General features: G+C 44.6%; 1 protein-coding gene across 1 annotated transcript; it reads right to left on the bottom strand.

Moving 5' to 3' along the window:
* Positions 1-2994: 2994 nt before the first annotated feature.
* On the bottom strand, positions 2995-4844 carry bsk146 (brain specific kinase 146; the record flags this gene model as incomplete). Its single annotated transcript, XM_080541705.1, has 4 exons — positions 2995-3711; positions 3972-4163; positions 4357-4559; positions 4673-4844. 4 exons carry the CDS (start codon positions 4842-4844, stop codon positions 2995-2997), a joined length of 1284 nt encoding a protein of 427 aa, XP_080397831.1.
* Between the last annotated feature and the right edge of the window lie 6678 nt (positions 4845-11522).

The raw sequence follows: 11522 nt of genomic DNA, 5'->3' as shown, positions 1-11522 counted from the left end.
TTGCAGAATCCTCCGGTTCCAACTACAGCTACAGCAGTGGTCATTATTAACCCTGGTCCAGGAGAGCCACTGGGGGAGGTGGTTACTACAGGCTATCACTAACATCACTAACACACCTGATTCAACTAATCAACTGTTCATCAAAACCTTAATCAGTTGAATATTGTGTGTCAGTGCCAGTGAAGATAGAAATCGGAGGACTCATTTTAATGCATGGAAGGAAATAAGGAATGTTGTGTTTGATACCATTCCTCATTCCATTCCATGCATCACAATGAGCCCCGTCCTCCGATGTCTGCCTCCACCAACCTCCCCTGGTTAGTGCTGAGATGGAATAAAACATCACACCCTGCAGCTCTCCAGGGCCCGGGGGAGGGGGAGGGGGGGGGTGAACAGAACCTGCTGGAGAAACAACAACAACTACAGTCCCAACACAGACTGGTCATTGTTCTGAGTTAGAACACGATGAGGTCAGAGGTTGTCACAAGCTGTAGTCATCTGACTCCTTTTAAACACGGACCCAAGGCTGTTTTGTGCCCCCCCCCCCCCCCCCCCAAAAAAAAAAAATATGCTAGGGTTGGGGATTTGGGGGGGGTTAAGCTGATCTGTGCCTAAAGACTACACCTGCCTTGTGCCTTGTGTGTGATTAGACTCAATAACACGATATCCACTAAAGACCATGGAACTGTTGGAAGATGTGAAGATGGTGAACTAACCTGCTGACTATTGTTCTACATTCATATGAGCTGTGGAGAACGACAGCTTGTGACAGCAAAACAATAAAGAGCTTCACACTACAGCTTCCCAGCATATACAGATTCATGCAGCTATGTCTGGACATTTCAACACACAAAATGTCCACTCTATAGTGTCCCACTGCTTTTTGTATAAAATAAAAAAAAGTTCCTTTATATCTTATTTTTTTTATTTATAATTAGGAATTCTTTTTTGTTATTATTCCTGATACTTAGCTTGGCAATGAAGTGAGAAAATCCTCCCTAGATTTCCGTTCTACTTCTCAAACTTGGCAATTTAGAAGCTACAGTTTCTTCAAAGGAATCATTTTGTGTTCTCCTAAACCAGTAGTTTCAGCCAAAGTCTCAGCACAGGACTTCCATGCCCAGTAGCTTAGCTAGTAGCTTAGTAGCTCTCTCCTTACTTCTCACATTGAATGAGATGGAAACACAACACCAACAGCTTACAAATACACATTGAATAAAAACTAACTATTATTGTCCTGTCTGATTTTTAGCCCTAGGTTGTCTCAAAAGATCATAACAATGGAATTTACTCTGGGACATTATGCAAGAAATTGTGCTACAGCAAAATTCCACATCACAACATTTGACTTATTGTTTTTGTAAAGCCAGTTCAAATATTACTTAAAGATATGTTTTAGTTACTCATCATGCGTTTTAAAAATTTGATTGTGTACGTCTGCACTGTATTTTTCTGCTTTACTTCAAAACTCTAAATAATAATAAAAAATAAGTAAATAAATCCATCAATACTCATTCATCAGCATTAAGACAATTTAAAACAAAATAGCAACAATCAAATAAATTGAGAAAAAATGTAAAAAAAATACATTTTTCCAACCATGAAGTAGATATGTTTGTGTTATGGGACAAGGAAGGTGAAGGACATCAGGAGCATTCTATATTGACAGACGCTCAGGGATATCTTATCTATCAGGGATATCTTATCAACTTATCAGGGATATCTTATCATCTTATCAGGGATATCTTATCAGGGATATCTTATCAACTTATCAGGGATATCTTATCAGGGATATCTTATCATCTTATCAGGGATATCTTATCATCTTATCAGGGAACAGGGATATCTTGGCTTGCTGGCTGCAAATGGCCGAAATAAGTTCTCTGTAAAATGCATTGATCTAAATCAATGGCTTACGCTTTACCAACTGTTGGACTTGAATGATCCGATATTGATATGTACATTATTCAACTAAAGAAAAAGCAGGTAGGTAATAGGTATTTGACCAAACGTGTTGCACAAGACCAAGTGGATGTTGCACACAGGTCCAGGGACTAAGATAGGTGGAACAGAAAACACCTAAAGCTCATTTACAAAAATCAATAGAAAAAATAGAATCTGAATTTTTAGGCTTCAAATAAATAAAGTAAATCCAAAGGTAAAAAGAAAAAACGTTTCCACCTAATCATATTTTCGATTCATACACACAGAACGTTCAGTGATACACACACTTACACACACGGTACCAGAGTTCACATTGCATTACAGTAAACATCAAAACTGTTCACTTTGATGTTATTTTTTTCTTTACGGAACATTTTACAAGGTATTTCTCGGAGCTGTACTTAAGTCAGCTTCAAAAATACAAATCAAAAGAATGTCTCTCTTTTTCCCTTGGCTATGTCAAAAAGGATTCCCAGTCACCTCCACTGTAGCACTTTTTTGCTCAACTGTCCTTGAATTTCAGTCTTTTTTTGCTGAAAATATTGCTTTAAGAAATACATTTTGGTCTTCTCAGGCTTTCTTGGTAACAGCATTTCAGATAGAAACCTCCATTTAGTTGTTTTTTTCTTGCCTGTCTGTGTTCCCACACTGGTTGGTTGATTGTTTAATAAATTGTGTTCTGCTTTACACAATAGTAAAGAGGAGCAGTGTTTTTGAAATTGTTCCCCCAAAGAGCAACTGACCTAGTGTAGGTGGAATTTGACCAAAAACACCAAACTCACAAAGCCCATTGGCTTGACCACCGACATCAAACAGGAAACCGAAAGGGTTAGTGTTTCCTGTTTTGTTGTTGTTTTTGAGTAATATTCATCCATCTCAAGTTTTTTAAAGAATAATACGTAATATGTTAGGTTTTTTTGTGCGTATTTGTATGAATGTATGAGTGTGTGTGTATGTGTGTGTGTGTGTGTGTGTGTTTGTGTGTGTGTGTTAAAGTGTATCCGTGTGTCTGAGAAAACATAAAGAAGTGTTCATCCATGCCCAGGGCTCTCAGACACAGATCTCGATGGGTGTAGCGATCAGTATGCGCCCCGCTGGTGAGTTGTTGTCTCTGGGCATGCGCTCATAGCTGTTGGTTGAAGACAGAGAGCTGGTGGTGGAAACAGACACAAAATGGTGGCCCCCACTCGGTTCCATTAGCCCTCCCTTGGCACCCCCAATCCCTCTCTCCACAGACACGGGAGAGAGAGGAGACAGAGGAGAGAGAGGAGAGAGAGGAGAAAGAGTCTGCTGCTTCATCCTCTCCACGAGCATCTCCTCATCCTCTTCTCCTGAGGAAGAGGAGGAACTCGTCCCATCCACGTCTACCCTCACCCCTCCTCCCCTCTCTCTCTCCCCACCCCCTCCTCCGTTCCCGTTGGTGTCTCCGTCCAGCATCCAGCAGTGACTGAAGTAGCCAAACACCTCCTTGACCGAGCAGCGCCTCTCCTGCTCCACAGAGAGAAGCCTCCGGAACATCCTCAGGGCCTGCTCGGTGAAGCGCCTCCACTGGGAGGGGATGGTGCCCGTCCGTCGCCGCTGCCAGCGGATGAACTCCTGGTAGAAGGAGTCTGAGGGCAGGGCCTTCTCCCAGGGGAAGTTGCCCGTCAGCATGCAGAAGAGGAGCACGCCGAAGGCCCACACGTCAGTGCTGTAGTCCACACAGAAGCCCTCGTGGCGGGAAGCATCACACAACTCCGGGGCCGTGTAGGGGATAGTACCGCTCACCTGGGGGTGGTGGTAGGTGGGTGGTGGGGTGGGGGGGGGGGGGGGGGAGAAGGAGCAGACATGATTATAGTGCTTATAGTACCTGACCAATGCCATAAACACCAGGAAGTAGTTCTGCCCTTCCCATAGGATACATCCGCCCCAGTCCCATTCAATAGTACAGTAAATACTACATCTGGTAACCCAGACCAGATATGCTTGATCAACAATCTTAAAATGTCATTTTAGAATTCCTCGACTGGTCCCTGTTGACCACTCACCCGCTTGACCGGTGAGCCCGCGCGGCGGGTCATGCCGAAGTCTGACAGTTTGACCTTGCGGCACTCTCTGTCGAAGATGAGGATGTTCTCGGGCTTGATGTCGCGGTGCACCAGCTTTTTACAGTGCAGGTAGTCAAGGGCGATGGCCACCTGGTGCACACAGCGCTTAGCAACAGCCTCAGGCAGACCCACCTGAGGGGAGTGAATGGTGGGGGTGGGGGGGGTACAGAGGGACATCAGGACACCATACAGCACTTTTTAAAAATACAACTAGAATTACACAGCACTGACTTCCAGTGAGATTCCAAATCAGAACCATTTTTTTGTTAATATTTGACATGATATCTCCAATGGAAGACTTGCAGATGGTGTTTTTGCCCCCTACCTGGGGAGGAATTATGTCAAAGAGGTCCCCGGCCAGAGCGTACTCCTGTGCAAACACGTAGTATTCGTCAGTCTCGAAGGCGATCCCGAACATGTTGATAATGAAGGGGCAGGGAGACAGGTAGAGAGAGATGCTGTACTCCCTCAGGAAAGACTTCAGTTTGGTCGTCTTCTTCTTTAGAAACTTAAGGGCCATCTTGGTGCCTGAAGGGAAACATGGGAAAGAAACGCTTCATTAAGTAGGGGCAGGCGTGTGTGTGTGTGTGTGTGTGTGTGTGTGTGTGTGTGTGTGTGTGTGTGTGCGTGCGTATCCTCACCTCTGATCTTGTGTATGACCAGGTCCACCTTTCCGTAGGTGCCCTTGCCCAGCTCTCTGATGACCTCATAGTATTTGTTGACCTCTAACCTCTCCAGGTTCTGGGCTGCAATCAGCTGCAGCTCATCCAGAATGTCCATGGAGGCGCGGGACACCAGCGGAGAGGAGCTCATACTGGGGACGGGGTTAGGGGACGGACTGGGGGACAAACGCACAGGCGGGACCGGAGCAGCGGCTAACAGCTAGTGTCACTGTGAGGGAGGGGGAAGAGAGACAGGCATACACAGGCACTGTTAGACACGCACACACATACACACAAACACACACACACACAACCACACAAGGAACCACACCAGCAGAGGGAAATACAATTAAAATAAAATAAAATAAAATGTATAAGGGGACCCTTGGTCTGGGATTTGTAATGAAATGCGAAATCTGGCTCATTTGTGTGTCTGTTGACAAAATATCTAAATAAGAAATGATTTAAAGCGGGTAATTCTGGAGGACAGGAGCAGAGATTGTATTTTAAAGAAAGTTTAAAGGCTTTGACAGTAGCTAGGGGGAATGCTAGAACATAGCTCTGTAGCACACGTACATATACACAGACACACACACACACACACACACACACACACACACACACACACACACACACACACACACACACACACACCTCTCACAGGGCTCTGTGCACCCCACACACACCTGTGTATCCCATCCTTGCTGCAGTGTGATTATTCCAAGAGAAAGGTCTGTTATTTTCCCAACAGCAGCGTTTTCCAAATGCATTGACCAATTCCTCAGTCTATAGATTCACTGTGTGTGTGTGTGTGTGTGTGTGTGTGTGTGAATCACTCAGAAACACACACAGAAACACACACACACACACGCACACACACACTGAATCACACAGAAACACACACACACACACACACACACACACACACTGAATCACACAGAAACACACACACACACACACACACACACACACACAGACACACACACATGCACACACACACACACACACACACACACACTGAATCACACAGGAACGTACACACATACACACACACATTATGTAATTCTAAATGCAGCAAAGCACGCTAGCTCCATCTGTCTCTTTCCCACCTCTGTGTAACACCACCATGGAACACAGCAAAACTGATTATGTGTATTTATGGAGCTGCGGTGAGAACAACCCGTCCCTATTTGTATCGTACATAACCACTCTCTATCTGAACAATAGCAGGGCTACTTCAGGGGGGAGGCTGGTGGAGGTACACGTCGGAGGATGGGCTCTTTGTAATACATGGAATGGAATATGGAATGGTATTGGTTCCTCATTCTGTACCATACCGTTCCTCATTCCATTCCATGCACTACAATGAACCTGTGCTCTGATACCTACCTCCACCAGCCTCCCCTGGTACATACAGTACAGTGTAGAGGTGAAACAGAGAGACACATTATTGATATACCGTACGTTTTTCTTCAGCAGCGAAAACACAACATCTGAAATGTGCACTAGGAGTACTGCGTCTTCATTCACTCATTCACTAGCTCCCCACTCGAACTGTGCGTATAATGTGTTACTATTCCAGCCCCCCCCCCTCCCCCCCTCCTCCTGTGGGGTGGACAAGCAGAGAGGTTGACACCAACAGGTGATGAAGGATGAGTCTGTTTAAGGGATGAAACAGCCTGGGAGGGCGTAGAGCTGCTGTGGCATTAGCAGTCTCTTTTTTCGCTGGCTCTTTCTGTTTCTCTCTCTCTCACACAAACGCACGCGCGCGCACGCACACACACACACACACACACACACACACACACACACACACAGAGAACTGAGCCGTGCTGTGCTCTGTATAAGTTACCTAACCGAGAAGACAATTTATCTGAAATCAGAAGTGCTTACTTAGCCCAACAGGACAGCCCTGCATAGCCATATATGTCCTTATGTTGGTGTGTGTGTGTGTGTGTGTGTGTGTGTGTGTGTGTGTGTGTGTGTTTGTGTGTGTGTGGAGGTGTGGAGGCCAGCCTGTGGATGAGTCAGTCTACACTGTGGAGAGGTCTCGTCATTTCAAACATGGAACTGGTGTCCCTCTTTGACATCAACTCCATTCCTACTGCATAGGTCACATACTGTATGCACACACTCACACACACACACGCACACACACACACACACACACACACACACACACACGCACGCATGGACACACTCACACACTACACACACACACACACACACACACACACGCACGCATGGACACACACACACACACACACGCACGCATGGACACACTCACACACTACACACACACACACACACACGCACGCATGGACACACTCACACACTACACACACACACACACACGCACACACGGACATACTCACACTCTCTCCTGCCGTGGAGGAGGGTTTATCAGGCACGCTTAGCAGTGTTTCTGGCAATGATAAACATTTACAGTCACCTCTATGTGTTTGTGTGTGTTGTGTGAGTGTGTGTAAGTGTTTTGTGTGTGTGTGTGTGTGTGTGTGTGTGAGTTAGTTTATGTTTGCTGTGTGTATATAGGCAGATATCTTTACCAAGAACAGCATCAGCTTGATGAGTCATCAGGCCAGAGCCAATGTCAGCTCTCAATGTGGCGAAGCAGCTTGACATCTAAACAAAACCTGTTCTGGGTGTGTGTGTGTGTGTGTGTGTGTGTGTGTGTGTGTGTGTGTGTGTCTGTGTGTCTGTGTGTGTGTGTGTGTGTGTGTGTGTGTCTGTGTGTGTGTGATGCAGATTTGATCATCTTCAGTGGTATATAATTGGACACTGCCAATTGACCACTCTGGCAACTGATTGGATGACACCTGGCAGCTCTGGCTTGTGATTGGCTTGGATGAGACAGGAAGTCTGCTTTGCTCCATTTGTCTATGCCAGGTGTGCCCAACCCTGCAGGTCTTCATTCAAACCCTAAAAACCATGGGTATCCTCACTCACGCAGGAGCTGTGGTGTCAACAGTGCTGTCTAGGGTTGCCAACTGTCCCTTATGGCGCTTTTCCACTACCGTACCGTGTGCTTTCTCCACTGCCAGCCGAGCCGTACTGAGCCGTACCCGTCCGTAGTACCTGTACTGATTTTAGCTACCCTTCCTGACTAGGAGCAACGCTGCAGACCGTTGATTGTTCAATGGAAATCGTCACAACATAGTCATCCCATGACCGCTAACCACCATTTGTATGCCGCTATTCCATTGACCAGACCGGTACTCATTGACCAGACCGGGGTGCTCATACAATCTCCGCAGTAATACCACGTTCATTGATAAAATGACCTTAAGGACGCAAAGGGGGGATGGCAGTTTTAGAAGGGGGATGATTTTGACCGTTTTTTATTTCAGGGTCAACTCGAGTGCTGCCTCTACTGCTGCTGAGCACCAAAACCCGAAGCGCGCTGGACTGTGGAACGGTCTAGCATAGGCACAGCACATCGGCATAATAGCGATTTTTGTTATGCTTGTAAAGAAAAGTTCTAATGCATTGAAATTACATTAAACTAAGATAATAAGATGGTTATCATCATTTTTGTAATTACAGAAAAAGTAAATTACATTTGCCGAGAGCGAAATCTGTTGTGGTATTATTAGCCGGGATGCCCCGTATTTTGGGCTGGATGAACATACGGGACCTCCCTTGTCCCGTATATTCATCCAATCACAGGCCATCATGTGTACGTATGCCGTAAATACGCCTATTCCAATTCCTTAAACCCCCCCGCCCCGTGCAGTGGCACGCCATCTTGGTAGTGAGAAAGATGGCAACGCTAGTGCTGTCACTACCTTCTGTACCAGCATCTTTACTTCAGGAGTAAGGTTTTACTGTCGGTACAGAAATAGACAATGGAACATGAAGTGTCAGTACTTCATTGGACACCACCAGTCAACACAGGCCGACTAGAACAGAGGAGAGAACACTCTACCTCGACCCCCCTCTCTCCCTCTCTCAGGCCATGTATTTGTTATGTAACACTGAACAGGCTGAGCTGAGGGGGAACGCTAGATATCTGCCTGCTTCTGCTATCTATCTATCTATCTATCTATCCGTCCATCTGTCTGTATCCATCCATCTATCTATATATCATCTATCTATCTATCTATCCATCTATCTATCTATCCATGGGCGTCAGCAGTTTTTTGAATGTGGGGGGGACACTTATTTTTCGGGGGGTCTGGGGGTCCTCCCCCCGAAATTTTTTAAATAGTAGATTCAATTTCCTGCATTCTGGTGCGTTTTACACCCAAAATAATCTCCCCCTTTCTTTGTTTTTCCTTGGAGCTGGCATGGTCTGCAATTACTGACTACTATTATGTTTTGGTTTAACTCACAGAGGCCTGACACTGACACGTGGCACTTTTTAGGTACTTTATTAAATATGAAGATTCAAAAAGAATCAAAGAGTGAATTAGAAAAGAATGAGGTAACTTTGAGTCAACAAATTGAATAAAAAGTTATGAGGAAACATAAAATATGTACCTAGGCTACTCAGAGCCTATTACAATCAAACTTAGCCCTCTTCAGTGCATTGCAGAACATACAACTATAACAAAACAAAAAAAATCAAAGAGTGAATTAGAGCTGTCTCCACTGCCCCTGCCTGCTGCCTCTGACTCACTCTCACTCTCAACCACCTATATCAGGAGAAATGGGGATGCATTGAGCACTTGTTCATATTGTTTTTCTCTAATAGAACATTTGACATAGAAATACAATCATCAATACAAAAAATACAATCACAAGCATTTTAGAAATAGAAAAATAAATGGAACAGGTGTTTTCTTCTTATTTTTTAACCCTAGCTCAAGCAATCAGATGCAAAATTGATTCTTTGGGTGGGTGCAATGGCCAAATTAAATAGTGCAAATGCTCAGGGCAATGAACACGGGCAGGAGATGCAATAATGACAGGACAGGTAAGCACTGTGAGGTGTTTGTCGCCTTTCTGTGCTTTTGATGACATTTCGCCTGTGTCTGTTCTGCATTTAAACATGTCTAACCGCACTAGTAATGCCTAACAAAACTGCTAGTGCCATATAGCTGATCTAGCTCGTATTTGGTTGCTAGTAGGCTATGCTAATTCTATTGCTAATACAGAGAATGTCTCATAAGGTGCTAACATTCTTATCAGAAAAGCTGGCTGTGTTTGACCTTGGGAGAACGCAATGTTGCTGTTTGGCCACTCACGGGAAAACTTGGATGACTTTGACTTACTTTTCTCTTCTTAGAAAAAAAAAATCCTTATATCCATCTTGGTGGATGATCTAAATATCGTCTTGCCTCATTCTGAATGTTTAGAATCTGCGTGCGTGTCTGATGCTGCGTGCCGTTAAAAACAGAAGTAAAACGCGGAGTGGATTTCTGGATATAGGCAATCCCCTACTCATAAAGTGGAACGGATTTGATTGTGAAGCAATGAAAATAACGCTGACCAGTCATGCAACATATTTTTGATGGCAAATGTGGGGGGGTCCAAACGACCTTGTTTCAAAGGTGGGGGGGACACGTCCCCCCCCAAATATATGGTGGTGACGCCCATGCATCTATCTATCTATCTATCCGTCCATCTGTCTGTATCCATCCATCTATCTATATATAATCTATCTATCTATCTGTCTGTATGTCTGTATGTCTGTCTGTCTGTCTGTCTGTCTGTCTATCTATATATATATATATATATATATATATATAATCTATCTATCAGCCATACCTGCATTCACCTCAGCTGACACCTACGCACCAGGACAATCCACTACTGACTCACTAGGACGTATCATAGCACCACCACCACCACCAGTGAACCCTCCTGACAGCAACACAACACAATGTTCATGACTCACCACATGTGTTTGATACCATTCCTTATTCCATTCCATTCCATGCATTACAATGAGCCCCTCCTCCGATTTCTACCTCCACCAGCCACCAACGATTGCCCACCACCCAAACACCAAGAGGTCTGAACACCGGGATCTGCATCATGTCTTAAACTCTACCGAACGAAACAGGATCCAGAAACGGCACTCTGTCAACTCCCCAAACGGTGTTATGCAACCAGGCAAATCTGACAGGCTTCAGTCAGCCAAGGCAATCACCCCCAGAGTAAAGACCCTCTCTCTCAAACTGCTGCTGCTGCTGTTGAGGCCAACGGCTCTTTAAAGCCGTTCAATAGCGTTTCAATTTCCGTAATGCATAAACATTATGTAAGACTGGAAAATAAATATTGTTGAGAAGGATTTCACAACGATTTCACAATTGCACTAGTCCACTTGGAAAAATTAAACTAATCATCATTATGCCCAGTTAGAAATGACCTTGCTGCAGTGTGTAGGCTATTCTAAAGTTAGGGCTGCAGACAGCTGCATCAATATAGCTGCATTAGTGGTGGGTCAGTGTTGAGTCACTGAAACTAGAACCAATGATGGTTCTAGAGAACAACAGATAATCACGACCAACATTCGACCCGATGTTGAATATTTTCATATGCAAACATTTGTGTGTGTGTGTATTTTTGAGAGAGAGAGAGAGAGAGAGAGAGAGAGAGAGGGAGAGAGAGAGAGAGAGAGAGAGAGAGAGAGAGAGAGAGAGAGAGAGAGAGAGAGAGGGAGAGAGAGAGGGAGAGAGAGAGAGAGAGAAACAAATCAAATTTGCATGATGTGTTTTTGCGTATTGGTGATTAACAGAACACATCAACAAAATAACAAATATATAAGTAGTTCATGTCTGAGATTATTAAATTATGGAATTATTAGAATGAGTGGATTGGTTACCTGAAACTGGACAAGGTGTCCCAACATGCTCTGACCACA

Source organism: Nansenia antarctica (assembly GCF_963989245.1).
Source record: "Nansenia antarctica genome assembly, chromosome: 11".
In the NCBI taxonomy this organism is placed as follows: Eukaryota; Metazoa; Chordata; class Actinopteri; order Argentiniformes; family Microstomatidae; genus Nansenia; species Nansenia antarctica.
This window is presented reverse-complemented; position numbering and strand designations above follow the sequence as displayed.